A 17,001-nucleotide genomic window follows, 5' to 3' on the forward strand; every position below is an offset into this window, starting at 1 on the left:
GTGTGTGTGTTTTATTTGAATTCTGTTAAACAATGTAAAATTTTTATCACAGTTTATAATCTTAAAATCTAGTGTTTAGATGTGTGCCTGTTTACAAAAGAAGTTGTTTATCTTAATGGATTTATAAGTACTTCTAGTGTCTAAAGGTATTAAGACAATGCACGGTGTATTTCTTTTAGTTTATTCATTAAGTAAAGTTATGCAAATAATTAAGATTATTTTGTTATTACATATAATAATATTATATTATATTTTATGGTACATGCAATACCAATGTGGTATGCACTAAGAATTAGATATTACACAATTCATTACGTTGTTGCACGAGCCCAAAAATATGGTAAATCTAAAGAGTGGAAGAATTCGAAAAATATAAAAATGTAAAAGATTATAGAAATGTAAAAATAAGTTTTCGTTATTTCATTCTATAAAATATAGAGTGCTTACCTTAAGTGAATTATGTACAGAAATATAGCTAGTACATTTTCATAGATAGAGTTCTGCATGGTTTTACACTGGCGTCAGGCTGCAGAGTAGCGATAAATCGATGGGATTTATTAGCTGTGTAAATGTAAGATTTGTTATGTCCCACTTACCTCTTGAAGAGTGGCTTAAAGTGATGCTCATTGCGCTGTTGCAGATGCGGTGATGAAGAGCTGCTGCTGCTGGAGCTGCTGTAATCATCGCGATTCATATGCGACGGATAATCGTATTCACTGAGGCGAGTGGAGAAATTCATTGGATAATTGCAGCCGGGTGTTTGATATTGATTACTGCTGCGACAGGTAGCGGTCATAGGGATTTGAGAAGCGGTAGGCAGCAGACTCAAAGCTCCGTTCAAGACCTTCATATTCGGCGGAGTTTGGGGTGGAGTATCGGGTTGGGCTTCGGGAAACCCCATCGCCATCGCCCGCTGTTGACTCGCTGTTGATTGAGACAGCTGCTGCTGCTGCTGTAGCTGCTGCTGCTGACGCTGCACCAAACCCAGGCCCAAGCCCAAGCCCCCCAGGGGATTTGCCGGGTTTGCTGCCGTAATAGGCATGGTAGGCGTATGCGTGCCGTTGGAACTGTTGCTGCTGTTGCTGCTGCTGCTGGTGTTGTTGTTGCTGATGTTGTTGATTGGATGCTGCTGCTGCTGCTGACTGTTGTTGTTGTAGCTGCCACTGCTCGGACTGCTCGTAGTATGGAGCTGCTGTGTCGTAGCCCCTAGAAAACCCCCGTAAGCTGTGGTATGCGCCCTCACGTAAGGAGCTCCATTGAACAACGGTTGCTGCTGTTGGTCCTGTTGTGGTTGCTGCTGCTGCTGCTGCTGATGGTGCATGCTGTGGTTCTCCTGTTGGGACTGTGGCTGCAGATGTGCCCGCTGCTGCTGCTGTTGCATCAGCAACTGTTGCTGCTGCTGCTGATGCGATGGCATCAATTGCCCTTGGCCCATGCAGGCTGGCGGTGGCGTCTTGCAGGCAACTGTGTCGGCCAAGCTCCAGATTTTGGGCTTCGTAGCTGGAATCGGCACACCACAGTCCCGGCCTAGCTGGTTTTTTGGATCGCTATGCTCATTGTTGCTCCCACTTCCACTTCCGCTGGCGCTGCCACTTCCACTGCCATTACCATGCTTCCCACCCATTTCCCCGCCATGGAAGGCAGCTGGCATCACAGCCTGTTGCGGCTGATAATATGCGGGATGCGGATGATGATGATGATGGTAGGGATGGTAAGCCGCCGGATGACCGCTGCCCGCACCACCGTGATAACCTGCCGATGGATAACCGAAGCCAGCACGCAATATATTCGCTTGGCCCACGTTCTTTTGGTCCTCATCGATGAGCTCCTCCTCATCCTTGACCACATCTGCTTCAAAAGAAACCAATATACCTTAAGCATACCCCCAATAATAAAAGCAATAGTTAGCTCTACCTTTAGCCAAACTGCCATCCTTGCTCGACTCCAGATCATCCTTCTCTTTCTCATCGTCCGACACCAAGGCATCATCATCGTCATCTGTGCGATTCTTTGGCTCCCACGTCATTTTGTTCTCCTTCTTCAAGCGCCGTCGCGCATTTGCGAACCAAGTTGAGACCTGGGTCAATGTCATCTTTGTGATGATGGCCAGCATGATTTTCTCACCTTTGGTGGGATAGGGATTCTTCTTGTGCTCATTGAGCCACGCTTTGAGAGTTGCTGTCGATTCACGCGTTGCATTTTTGCGACGAGCAGCCAAGTCATAGCTGGCACCATAGCTGCAAGGGGATGAACAAAAAAGAAAATAAATAATGTATTTCATAATTCTAATTAAAATACAAATTGAAAGATGTAATCTATAATTTATTTATTTAATTTTAGTACTATAAGAAAACCAGACAAAAATGGAAAGATATAATTTGTAATATATAATATTTATTTATTATTACAATCTTTGTGTTTTTCAAGAAAACCAATTATAATTGTACCTAGATTATATTAGAGTTATTAAAAATTACCATAAAAATAGATAGTTTCAAAGCTAAGAATTGAAAATTCTTTAAATGACTTCTTCACAAATTTATATTTTAGTTTGAACTTTTTAATTTCGAACAATTTATTGTATGTTGCCCTTAAAGAAACAGTGTGAAAACATTTTGTTACTCTATCTCGTAAACTCTTCAAGATATAGCACTTTAAACATGCGGACAGACAGACAGACGGACAGACGCTTGTGCTAATTCGGCAGCGGCGAGTTCAACATGCGAATTCATTAAAAATGCGAACCAGTTTAAATTGATGCTTTCATATTGCGAGCATCAGGCAGCAGGCGATTGGCGCCACCTACCGCCCACAGATGGCACACCCACGCCCAGTGTAGTACAACGTCAAAATATTGTAAAACATAGTTGTGAAACAGCGCAACAACAACAATAACAACTACAGCAGAAACGAGAGCAACAGCAACAATAACGAGGACGACAACGCCATAAGCGCATGGTCACTTTTTGGGTGTGGAAGAGGAGTAGGAGAAAGCAGAAGTTCTAGTCATAGCAGGCGTTATTGCGTTTGCATTTTTATCCCATGCAAACCACTTCCACTCCCCCACCTTTCCTTGACTGTCCTGCTCTAAAGTTGCTACTAGCTAAATTAAGCCCCCAACCCATGCGTAGATCCTGCTGCAACTCATCTGTGCAACAGCCACAGCAGCAGCGGCAGCTCGTCGCACATTTCACTTTCCTGCTTTCCTAGTTGCCATCTTTGTTGTTGCCGGCTTTTATTTTTTCTTTCATTTTTTTGTTGCTGTTGCCCAAGCATCCTTTGCATACTTTTTTCCAACTGTAGTCTCTTTTTTTAATTTTTCATGGGATTTTTATGGTGCCGCAGAATCAACAGTTTGTGCGGTGAATTTTACAACAAGATAAAGAACGAAATTCTGTTTTTGCCTCTGCCTCCGGAGTTGTGGACTCGTTCCTGCTGCTGTTCCCGTTGTCCTGCCCTATTTTTTATGCCAGCTTCCCATTCTCAACCCTCTCTGATGCTGATTTTTATGCAGCGTTGAAGTTGATGTTTGAGTTTTTACCATTATTGTCTGGCACAAGGACGTTGCGCATTCAAGTCTATCCCATTCTATGTTCGCTGCTTTCTATTTTCTCTTATAGAGCTATCGATTTGATAAAAGTTTCTTTGAGTAGAAGGAGACAACACTATCCATTCGTCACTCATTGAATCAAGTTCTCAAATAACACCCTCAATTTAATTCTAACAAGTTAACTGCAAAGTGTTAAACTCAATAAAGTGAACAAAATTCGGAATTTTTCCTGGACAAAATGCTTTCTCAATAATTACCGATATTTTTCTCCTTACCTAAAATTTAAAGCATTAACATTCGCAGAAGAAATGTAATAAACGGATGCATTTGAATTTGAATTATCGTTTCAATTTTATTTACAAATTATTTAAAGCATTCAGAAAATCTGCTATACATCTTCAATTTTGTTTTGCTTATTTTTTCTATATTATGTACTCTCGCCTGTTTATTATGTCCTCTCACCTATAACTTTTAAAATATATTTAACCCTCTAAATCTCTTATGAAAATAATATTTAGCGGCGTTTGACTTCTCTTTAGCTCGAAGTAATTGAAATTTTGTTGTGCCATAGAATAAATTGCTATTTATAAGAAAAACAATTTTGTGTAGGTAGTTTGCAATTTCTTGTTACTTTACACCAATGTTTTTTGTACATTTTGTTGGCCATGTACAAATGGGTAGAACACGCTTAAGTAGTCGTAAACTTGTATCTAAATATAAGTTTGTCTGCAAGTGTAATTAAGATTTGGCCAAAGCTGAAAGCTCGAAAGTTTTCTTTCATTGAGTTGCTCAGCTGCTGTTTCGTGTTTTGTTGACTGCATTTTGCAGTTTACAGTTTACAGTTGGCAATTTGCTTAAGCATCTCATGAAGGTAAAAACAAATGTTATGATTCTAGTAATTTGGTGCACGTCAACGATAAGCAAAAAAGAAAAAAAAAAAAAAAACAATAACTGAAGGCTGGAAGCGGCAATCAGACGTCGTGGCCGCCATATGATTATCGTATATGTGTTGGGGGCTGTTAAGCTGACCGGAACCAGTGGCAATGTGGTTGGTATGCCAATCCGCCCGTCCGTCCGTCAGTCCGTCTGTCCGCTGTTTAGTTTGGCGGCTGCGATGCGACCTAACCTAACGATTGTGTGTGTTTAGTGCGCTTTTGTTCTCTAATGTTTTACAATTTGACGAGTACAACATTTCTATTTTTGTAGGTATGCAAATGTATGTGTGAGTGGGTTAGTTGTGTGTGGAACATAATCTTGTTAACAAATCGAATTCTTGTTCACACAAAAACAATAACTATTGCAACGGAAACTGAGCTAAAACCGATTTTAAGTTGTAGCATCAAGTATGCACACTAACACTAATACTACCACACATGTATGTGTGTGTAGGACATGCATGTTTGCATTAATATGGCATATGAGCGAACATGCAACTTAGTTTTAGCCAACAATTATAATTACACAGTGTATTGCTGTTGTTATTATCTGTGACTAGCAATTTACAGCGTCGAACACATTTTAAACAAATAATGCCAAGCACGCCAAATGACATTGGCTCCAGTTGATGCAAACAGCAGACATCAGACAGGCAGACAGGCATCAACATGCCAGACAGAGAGAATGACAGACAGACAGACAGACAGACACAATTGTCAATTGTCCACCTCACCCCAACACACGCAACGCAACGCAACCCAACTCAACCCAACACACTCTCCCACCCACTCACACACATAATCACTCTCTTTGCCCACTCACTCACGCTCTTGCATTCTCCCTCTCCCACTCTCGTTCAGCCGTAACAATGCAGAAAAACAAAAGCGCAAAACCGTTCTTCTTTTAAATGTCTGTCAACGTGTGTCGCTCGTCGCTCTCTCGCTCAATATGGCGGCCAACATGGCGTTCATTTACTCACACCTTCCTTCGCCCTACTTCATTCACTCTAGTACGCGCTAGTAGCACTCTGTTGCACTGTCCCATTCCCACTCCCAGCTGCTGCAGTTGCACTCCCAGTTGCAGTTTGCAGTCGTTGTTGCTGTCGCTGTTGCTGTTGCTTTTGCTGTACCGCAGCGAGCTCGATTTCATGGGCTTTCTGCACGCAAACTCAACCGTCCCCAACCAACAACAACAACGAAACAAAATACAACAACATGCATCCAACGTCCAACGGGGAAGCCGCAGCCGTCGCGACGGCAATTGCAGTTGCAGTTGCATGTCCGACGACTGTCCGCTACGCTGTATCCGTGTCAATTCTGCTGCTGCTGCTGCGTGTGTGGACTATATGTGGATTGTGTGTGTACGCAAGCATAATACATGCATATAGTTGGGTGTGTGTGTTTGTATGCTTTTTATATGCATTTGGGCAGAGAGCGCACTGTGGCGTGCAATTAACTGCGATTATTTTCGCCGCAATCATAAATAAATAATTTCGCGCGCTCTAGCAATTTTCACAATTCAAATATTATTATCGCCTGTCTCTCTCCCAGTCTCTAAACTCTTCCACTCTTCACACACTCTCATTCCCATTCGCATTATTGTTGTCTCTTTCACACTGTCCTTAGCAACCGCAGTCGCTGCCGCTGCTGCAGTTGCAGTCGCAGCCACAGTGGGCCTCAAGCGACGGCAATTAAATTCAAATCAATTTTAAGTACTCGCAAATATTTTACAATTAATTATGGGCGCACAATTGCTTTTGACTTGCCGCCAAATCTTTGCACCAATCGCAATTATTTGTCAATCAGTTAAGCGAGCAATTAATAGCAAAATAATTAAATTCAAATTATTACTAACCCATATGCGGACATCGGATCGTATGAATAGTAGCCAGTTGTGGGCTGCAATCCCGCCGAAGTCCAAGCGCCCATCTCAGTGCCAGCCGCCGAATCCTTCAAGCCATACGGATTGCTCTGTAAAGATAAAAAAAATGTATACAAATTAATTAGGCATTCGTGTGGCATCTTCAGATGCGGTATAAATCTATGACTACACGAGTCGTAAATTACAAAAAAAAAAAAAAAAAAAAAATGATAAATCCAAAAATATAAAATTCGGCTTCAAGTTTTTGGCCTTTAGAGTCGCAGGCGATAGGCGCCTAAACTAAACAAAATGATTTTTCCCACAGTTGACGATTTTGTTAACATGGAATTTATAATTTGGCAACATATTTCGCCATGAAACAAGCAAATGCTGACGCAGACCATATTTTACGCTGCCGATCCGAACCGCACCGCACCGAACTATGATGTGTATCCAAAAACATAATTTAGACTAACAACATTTCAAATGAAACACACCGAACAAAAAAAAATTTAATAAACTGGGAGGAATCGCTCGATTATTGTTTTGCGCTCTATAGATATTGTGATGGTGGGTCGACACTCTTAATTTTATTTGAATATCGAACAAACGAACGATCGCTCGAATGGACAGATGGCCGCCGTCTACTCTTCACTGCTGACCTTAGTTGGTTTTGCGGGTTCGCTGCGATTTATGCCCCCCGAGACGAATACGACAGGCGGATTTATGAGCGACATCTATTGGCCAGACGAGATCGCCGCGCCATGGGATCTCGTTCAGTGCGCAGAAGGGGGGCGAGAGGGGAGAACCTAGCGCCCAATCTGGTTGGCCACATTTGCTGGAGACTTTGGCTTTTGTGTGAGGCTTTGATTTATGAAACGGCATTAACATTTTTAATTGCTTAACATCATGTATGGCATTGTTTATTAATTTTTTAACTTTTGCCTTACGCTTATTTTTTTCGCCGCCACCGCCGCTTACGAGTGACAAATATATTTATCAAAATGCCATTTGGCGATCGGCAAGAGGTGGAATAAAAAAAGGAAACAGGTATCATCGGATATGCTATCGCATTGTGGTATCTACAAGCTCGTCTCTCGCGTCTCTCTGCTCGCATTTCAAATCACAAAACAAAAGGCAAGCTACCCGAACATGAACTCTGATTTACGAGATTGGACCAGGTGCACACACGACAATCAAAAAGCGAGTGAGCAAAATGTCAGAGTATCTCGTCAGCAACGAACTTTAACACCCAACCAAAAACAAAACTCTCACTCTCCTTCTCAGTAGAGAATTGGGTCGCACCCACTGTACAAGTCCCAAAAAAAAAGAAAAACAAAAAATTAACAGCAAACGGCATCTTATCAAGCTGAATGTGCGAAAGGGAACAACGAGAGGGGTTGCAGCACGATATTTTCTTAATTAAAAGAAGCGTCGGATAAGAGCGAGAACAGCGGTCAGGTGCAGGCAGAGCAAAAGAGAGAGTACTAGGGGGGAGACGGGGGAGACTTACTCACTTTGAATTTCCTGTTCTTGTAAATAACAATTAAACATGACACATTGGTGGCTGCTGTCGCCTTTCTCAACTCAAGTGCTCTCGCTCCCCATTTTTTCGGCATTTTATTTTCATTTCTTTTCGTACAAAAATTCCGATGCTCTCAACTCATAAAATAATCACAATAGCAAGAGTCTTCATTACGTATACTTTATTTCCGATTCGAGCTCTATATCATATTGTAACTGTCAGCGCAAGTGTTTACAATCTCAACTGCAAATCTACTTGGCAACTCCTATAATAATTAATCAATTAGATCATAAAAATAATATCTGTTTCTTTTTTTTTGTGTCGGAATGCTGACTATCAAAGCGATTTGCTTGGGCCATTAAATAAATTACTGCTATACGATCTAACCATTACGATTATTCATAAGATTAATCTCATTTGATTTTCATAAAAATCACATTCTGACACTAAAAGACAGCTCTATACGATATGCACATTTTGTTTCTGTGCTGATATTTCTCTTTCTTTATTATTATGTATATTTAACCTTGTTTATAATGTGTGAATCATGACAGATAAATCATTTAAATCATTTCGAGATTGAGTTTACTAATGACTACAGACCTCCATATATATTATGACGCGATTTAACCACACGAAAGTAAAAGTATAGCAATTACTCTTGGGTTCTCAGGTATATCATGCATACCATACAGCTGTCTAGACAGTTGGGATTCATTTAAATTACCTCACGAAAGTTGAGAGTAAGAGTGGGAAAGTTTTTGCCATTAATTTTAGCATGATTAATAAACATATTATCTTAAAGTTCATTCTTAATTAAATAAAAAATTTATCAATTTAGTTTGTAGACTTTGCAAATAAATTTTGGAAACAAATTTATTTCTGAATAATTAAAATTTTATTATTATTTCAAAAATAATAAAAATGCATTTTAAAGATTTGTCAAAATAGCTCAATTGTTTTTTATCTTCCCAAATAACAGAATTGTTATAAAATATTTATTATCGTTAGATATATTTTGCATTACTCTGCTTTTAGACTTATAAATATAACTGCTGTAGTGTAAGTTATGCAAATGAAGTCGAGTTTTGTTTAGGCAATATTGCATGTACAGTGCGCAGCATAAGTAAACGCACACTTAGTACACTCTGTACACTATTTGGGGACATCGACTAACTGATTGGCCTATTAATTGGATGCTTGTAGTTCGCTTTGCAAAGGGTAAATATTTGGTTGCTGCTTTTCGTTGTTTTCGATGTTTGTGCTACCTTCTCTGAGCATGTATTGTGCACAGCCTCCCCCCGTCCCTTCCGACCCTCCCAGTCAGCTCCTCTCTGTAGCCGCTTCGCTGAGTTGAAGTTGAGTTGTGTTGAGTTTGAGCTTGAGCTTGAGCTTGAGCATGGACAGCTAGTGTGTCATTGAAAACTGTGTGCATGTTGAACGTGTACATTTCTGTGGTCACTTAGAAAATACAAAGGGCACACATATGTATATGTATGCACACATACACATGAGCATAAGCTCGATTAGCCTCTGCACAAATACAAAGACGCAGAGACAAAAAGACAAGGCGAATGAGAATGGGAAGCGAAGCTTCATCTGCGAGTGTAATTGAGGCCATGGGGCAATATGTTTTGTTGCCAATGATTTTGCCTTTCGTTGTGCAAAGTATCGAATATCACAATGGCTGTGTGTAGAGTTGAGGGCGAGAGGGAGAGAGTGTGCGAAGAGTGGAGAAGTGCTGAGGGAGTGGAAACTGTCGACTAAATGAGGTTTGACTGAGCTTCAGTCAGCCATAATGATAATTCGATTTACCCCAATACATTGACAAGCCTTGGCTGCCCATTCTCCACTCTCCACTCTCCGCTCCTCTCCACTACGTACTCTCCACACTCTTCTCTCTCTCTCTCGCTGACTACACAATTAAAGTCATATGTTGGCGATAATCCATTTAGCCGTCTTGGCTTTCACTTACCAGCGGCGAATAGAAGGCAGAGCTGTCCACGCCAATGCTCTGGTATGGATTCTGATCCGTCGATGGATATGGCGAGCCATAGACCCCAACGCTGGCCGCCGGCAGCCTCGAGTAGCTGGAGAGCGCAAGACGCGCCGTATCGTATTGACAGGAGCAGACCGTTTGCCCCGACACCGGATCGGTCATGATGGGACGTCCGTTCTCGCAGCAGGAGCTGCCCGTTGTAGGCGTCGTGCCCACAGCGTTGCTGTCCAGGGAGCCAGGTCCACCGCCTCCACCACCGGGCAGCGCATCTCCTCCAGCCACCACAGAGCCTGGTCCAGCATTCGAGTTCTGCGAAAGGGCGTCGGGACTCAAGGCGCCTGTGGAGGCATCTCCAGGCGCTGCGGCAGCACCCGCTGATCCCGCGCTCCCTCCTCCCCCAGGCTGCTGTTGGCTCGTCTGGCAGTCGGCACCACCCGTAGGGCTCAAGGCGGGCACGTTTGTCATCACCAATGAAGATGCATTCACTTCCTCAGGTGTCTGCGACGCATTCGGCGGCAGCAGCTGCAAAAAACCAAACCAGAAAAAACAAAAAAGATTTCAGTTAAACTTCGAGCTTTATCTTTGCATCATTCAGAAGCCATCGACGAGTCGATTTAATGTGGAGAATTTGTCACCCTCGAGAACTGAAAAAGAAACTGATAAACTAATTAAACACTCCCCGCTTATGGCCGCTCTTCGCCATGCTTTACATAATTAATTAATGTTTATCAACAATTCAATTCAATACAAGTCGATTCAAGTCGATTCGATTTAAATTGAATTTCCAAACAAATGGAAATTTCATCGTGATAAGCTCGATCGCTCTTCAAGGCACTTCAACTTTTCAGAGATACCATAAAGTTGATAGCACTTACAACTAACTTAACAAACGATATATCATTTCAAAAGACAATCCACGATTAGCTCTGCCCCCAAAAGCTACTTAAAACTTGTTGAAATACTTGTTGGAAGTGTGATAGCATGAGTATCTTTTAGATACAAATCGTAGCAAAGTAGTTCTGTAGTTTTGTAAACTAAACAAGTTAAGGAAATAATGTTTAATAAATCATCTAATAGGAATTTTGGTAGTTCTTTATGTTAATTGAATGTTTTATCATATATGGTAAGCATATTTCTATCAATAATTTGTTAATAATATTTCTATGATTAATTTGATTATTTTCTTTTAATGATATTGAAAAAGAAATAGTCTATTTCCATTTTTAATAAAGTCTTTCATTCCAGATTCTTTTCATATACGTCTTATTCTTTATCTATTCTGTTTTCCACATTTTTCCATAATTTATGTCTTCATAAATTACTTCCTGATTCACTATGAAGCAAAATCGCAGAAGTTTTATTTATTTATGACTTTTCTGCATTCTTTAATAATTTATGTCTTTACGATTTACTTCCTGATATTTCAAGTTAAGCAATTCTTGCAAGTAAGCCATTGACAACTCCATTTGGATTTTCTAATAATTTTCCTGAAATTTGCTCAGTTATTTCAGCAGGCATCTGAAGCAGTTCGCATTTTGCAGAGACTGTTCTCCGAACGGCGTAATAAATGCAGCTTATGGCAACTGGTCAACTGGCCAACTGGCTTAAGGCAACTGGCGCTATGTGAATGAACCTGATCCAATGAAGCAAGTTCATAAATATTAATATGAACCTGATGATCGTCGCCATGTAGAGCAATGTAAGCACATCCCTGTCGGAAATGTGGCTATTACTCCGCCTCTTAGCCAAAGAATGAGAGGTAGCTTAAGCAGTAGTAGACAAATAGATACCTCGTAGTTGAACAACATTTGATAAAGGTTAGAAATTGAAATGTATCCCAAGTGAATTGATTTTACAATCAGTAATACAAATTCAATAAGATAAATATAATAATAAATACTAATGCAATTACACAATTGACAATTTATAGCAAAGAGTGCAGGGTATTCAGTTAATAAAAACTATTTTGAATATCTAATGTAGTTGGACAGCTACACACCAAATTGCATAGCTCTAGCTCAGCTAACAACAGAGATTGCTGCAAATGTAATTGCTGAACCGTTGCGGCAGTTTATTACCCCCAATTTTCTGCTTGTTTACAGGGTATATGCAGAGGACAGAGTGCCCATTACACGATGGCACGATAACATGTAAGCGAATATGGTGTTAACACACAATCAGCGCCCGCAGCGGCAAATGGAGTACAGAAGCCGCTTGTCCCCATAATCCTTCCACCGATTAATCGTTCTCCGCCATATTGGCAAACATCGATGGCTCGTCGCTTGACGAATTTGCTGTAACATCAGCAGCTACTCCAAAACTCAGTTTGCTGGCCATCATCATCGTCGTCGTCGTCCACGACGAAGTCGGCTACATCAATTACCCGCCAAGTAAATCGATTTAAGGTGGGAAGTGCAAAGAGGGACAGTTGGGGAACTTTAACTACAAAGTGAAACGCAGTTGATGTCCTCCATCTTTTAGCCTGTTTGTTGCCAATAGCATGCGCCACAGCCGCAGCCTTTCAGCCGCGACCACGTCAATTAATATGCAAAGTGCGGCAAGACCAAGCCCCAGTTTCAGACTTCGACCCAGCTGCCCTCTCCACAGTTGCATTTCGGGCCTCAAAGATGCCTGAAATCAAATGAGGGTGTGGCAGGCAAACGCTTGCAGCAACTTGAACCACCAGCTTCAGCGGCAACAGCAGCGGGAGCATCTTCGGATTCGTCGTCGAGCCAAGAACATGCAATCGAATGCTTCTGAAAATTGCCGCGGGACAATCTGCGAAACGAGTCCGCCTCGTATCGTCTGTCGGTACGTCTGTCTGTCAGTCTGGACGCTGGCTTTAATTTCAGAGTGCTGCCTTTTCGCGAAAATATCGATAAACCTATAATTAAGTTGAATACTTTGCTGATGGACAGCTACAAATTGATCGAATGCCGTCGTCGCTGAGACGTTTGCTGCTGTCGACTAGCCCCAAAGGTCATTTCTGCACGCCTCGTGCAACAATTTTTCCATTCTGCGTTTCGCGTTTACAGCTCCCGTTGAAGGCCCCCATTGAGTGCTGCCAGCCTCCAAGTCTGCGTTGAAGAGTTTAAAGTTTCCTCAAACTCAAACTCATAATTATCTCGAATCATTAACATAATCTGTCGATTGATGCTGCTGCACCCCAAAAAGATGTCTGACCGCATGTTGCTTAATTTTCTGCACAAACATTGTAGTTGCTCAACTGAATACACTCACTAACACACTCACTCGCCACTCACTCATTCACTAGGCATGTGGCGAGACGAGGTGAGGCTAGGCAAACAGCAGTTGATGTAGATTTGTAAGAAGAGAGATCGATCTTTTTAAGACGGCGGATGTCTGCCGCTTTTGAAGATCGATTTAAAGACCTTACGATATCCAACTCTTTACTCTTTTTAACTTTTATATCTTGAAGAATGCACTTGGCGATTTTAAGTGTTATTTAAGTGAAACGGAAGGCATCTCTTATAGAGATCCATCTTCATATTTATGGTCTGTATATTTTATACATCTGCGATCATTCTTTCAACAGGCATTTTAGACAAGCGAGTTCATAATCATATAATCATACAAAGAATTTTACACTTTAGAGTTCGATAGCAACTATTTTAATAATTTTTGATGACACTTTGGATAAGTAGTAGCAGATAAATCTTAAAGTTACTTTCTCACTATACAATATTTGGATTCTAGGGTTCTTTTGAAAATTTGTTATATATTAAATACATTCTTAATGAGACTGAGAAAAATGTATTACAGGATGGTCACCTTAATAGTTAAAGCTCAAATTTTAAGCTCTATATATCTTCCATTTATAATTAGATTATTCTCGTAATAACACAATCTGAATAAAAGTAAATCAAACAGTTTATTTTGGATCGCTCACTCAACTCTCAATTTTCTGTTTGATTAAAGTAAAATACCATTCTCAATTTAATAGAACTTTTGATGACTTGGCAGATGACTCAGATACCGAATAAGAAATTCGAAATTCGAGGCCGATGCTCGACACGACAAACCATTTATCAAATTTCCAACAAATGATTGATGCAATTTTTTGTCCCCGCTTTAATTTTGTTGTTGTTATGTTTTTTTTTGTGTTTTGTTTTTAATTAGTGAAAAATAAATAAATGTAAGAGTATTTCTATAAAAAGAGAGAGAGAGCGAGAGAGGAAGAGAAGTAGTTGGAGTATCAAAGAAAAAAGCTGCAAAGGAGCTCAGCCAATCCACTTGGCGTGTTCCCATGGAGCCACATCGTCGACGTCGTCGTCGTCGCATCTCACCAAGAATATGAGAATTATGACAAGTGATCTGATAGGCGACACCATATAGGGAGTTCTATGCGAATGGCAGCAGATTCCGCCGGTCAACCGACATGCATTATTCATAAGTTCGAGAGAGTGCAAAAGGAAGAAGCTAAGCTAAGGAAGCGCCAGCAAAGGTTCATGTGAAGCTTGATCTTGGGTAACTGCGAAGACGACTGCAACTGCGATTGTGAATGTGTGTGTGTGGACAACCCAACAAAACCAAGAGACAAGCAGACTACCAGACAGAGAAGCTGATAAGATCGCTGCGGCCTTGCCTTGTGTGTGCACTACCAATTTCTTTTGAATCGCAGAACGCGCATCGATCTAATCTCGACTCTGCATCTCTGCGGCCAAAAGGTAGCCACGTACACTGGGAGCTGCCTCCTCCCGCCCGCCTTCCTCCTGCTTCTGCGTTTTCCTGCGGACTTTTTCTGCTGCAGCTTTCCCTTCTGCCTCCACCTGACTTCTACCGTCTTCTACTCCTCCACTTCCGCCTTGGCCAGATAACCAGCTTGATAGCGCAAGCTGCAAGCGCCACATGAGCCTAAAGGGGGCACGAGTCGCCAAACGGGAATGCTGTGCAGCAATGTAAAGTAGATCACATCGCAGTACCCAAAAGACCCAGATCTCTGGCCCCAGCCTGTCGTCAACTCAATGGCTTGGACCTCCGCCGGTAGCCGCCACTGATTTCACTATCGGTGTGGCAGCATCTGACCACTGTCTGCTCCTCCTCCTTCTTGCCTTTTGCCGTCGCCACCGCCTGCTTTTGGTTCATTGATCAGCCTGCTCACGTACTCGTGAGCGCATGGCGCAGTCTCAGTCGCAGTCACCGTCGCGACTTCCAACTCCAAGTCCAACTTGGAGTCCCAGTCTGCATCGCATTCCCAGCGCTTGCTCTGAGCTGTCACTTTACGGTTATAATTTTATGATTTACGATCGTTGCAATTGCATTTTTATTGATTTTTCGCAACGCGACTCCTTCAATTCTCGCCTTTATTCCCTCCTCCTCTCTTCAACCAACGCTTAGGTCTACACATTTCTTGTTATCTCTTTTGATTCCAATTAGCGAACATTTCATAATGGCGCCCATCGCTGAAATCAGCAATGGTTTTCATAAAACGCATGAACAGCAACAACAACAGCAATAATAACAACAACATCGATTGCTGTTAAAGGTTAAATCAAACTTGATGATTTTATTGTGTCAGCAGGTTGCAGAGTGAAAAAGAATGAGAAACTGCACTGCTTGTGCGTATGCTCTATGCGATGCAAGCAGTGCAATCAATATAGCGCCAGTATCACAGGACACTTTGGAGACAAATATCTAATTGGACAAGCAGTCCATGTTGACATAATAAAGTAGATGGTTTATTGACAAAATATAAAGCAACTATTATAGTAGTCTACAAATTTTGTACATATTTGTTTTATGTTAAAAGCGTCACGCCAATTCGTAATGAAGTTTCTTGTATGCAAAATAGAAGCTTATTATGTCTATGTCTCAGACTGTCATAAGCAGTTTTTGTAACATTTTTCTAGTTTGTCAATATGTCAAATACATGAATACAGTTAAATATGAATAATTTATTTTGCAGGTTATTTTATATTTATATTAAAAATGTATTTGAATTAAAATACTAACATTTAACTAAAGTAGTTTTGCAAATTTAGTTATTATTTTTCATTATTAATTAAGTCGTAAATTGTATTTGAATTTGAAGATAAATATCAATATACAATATCCCGTGATAAAAGTAAATTATTCTACAATTTTATTATTTCCCAATTAGCAATTCAATTGATAAAATTATATAGTTAAAAGTATCTTAACTAATATTGTCAAATTTTATTTGTTTGAATTAAGAAACAGAAGAAAAATAGCTCAGAATCGAATTACAATATGTTCTATCTAATCAAATTAAAATAAATGGCTACTCATTCAGTAAATAGTCCTAATCTAAACTAATAATATTGCTTTTACTTAAAATATTTAATAAATGCCAGTTAAACCCACCTGCGATGCCGACGGGAAACCGCCGTATCCGAATTGTGTGTAAGCAGCCATTTGGCAAAGTTAATCAAGCTCGCACTTTGTTTTGAAGTTGTATTGAAACTTTTTGTTTTGTTAATTAATTATTTATGGCTATGCAGTAGGAGCTGTCAGTCCGTTCAGAGGAGTAGCACACCTCTCAAAAGTTAATAATAACGAATCGGAATTGAATTCAAATTGAAATTGAATTCGAATTCGAATTGATATCGAGTCGAATCGTGTCGAGTCGAGTTGAGGTGGCAAGTTGGGGTTGTGCTACTATGTGACAATTTGACCGTTGGGAAACACGCGTAAACAAAATTCTAAACACGAGCTCAGTTCACGTTCACGTTGACGCTGACGCTGTTCACAATCACCGACCGAGCGAGAAACCAGAATCAACATTGGGATTATTGAGCGTAGCAGCAGCAGCAACAGCAGCGACAGACGACAACAACGACGTCAACGACGACAACGACGACGGCGACAACAACAAGAACGACAACAACAATACCGACATAAACATAACCATAACAATTGCAACGCTTATCGCCACACAGACAGCTAGCTCAAGCTACAAATACAGTTGCAGACGTAGACGTAGTCGTAGTCATAGATTTTTGGAGAGATGCACACGCAATACAAGTATGAAGGCAAAACGTAAACGTAGACGTAAAAAACGGTCACCGGAGTCAGCGACGGCAACGACGACAACGACGACGACGAATGTCGATGACGATAGAACGCGCTCCAGATGTTCACCTATGTACG

At 40.9% G+C, this 17,001-nt stretch overlaps 1 protein-coding gene across 1 annotated transcript; it reads right to left on the reverse strand.

The window, feature by feature from the left end:
• Positions 1-592: 592 nt before the first annotated feature.
• LOC117570894 (homeobox protein araucan) lies at positions 593-17,001 on the reverse strand. The gene is given in 7 exon segments (XM_034252796.2): positions 593-1,063; positions 1,065-1,138; positions 1,174-1,848; positions 1,915-2,237; positions 6,341-6,456; positions 9,847-10,392; positions 16,216-17,001. Coding segments are annotated over 7 exon segments (2,256 nt in total). The 5' UTR covers positions 16,267-17,001.

The sequence above is a fragment of the Drosophila albomicans genome, chromosome 3 (genome assembly GCF_009650485.2).
Source record: "Drosophila albomicans strain 15112-1751.03 chromosome 3, ASM965048v2, whole genome shotgun sequence".
NCBI lineage: Eukaryota > Metazoa > Arthropoda > Insecta > Diptera > Drosophilidae > Drosophila > Drosophila albomicans.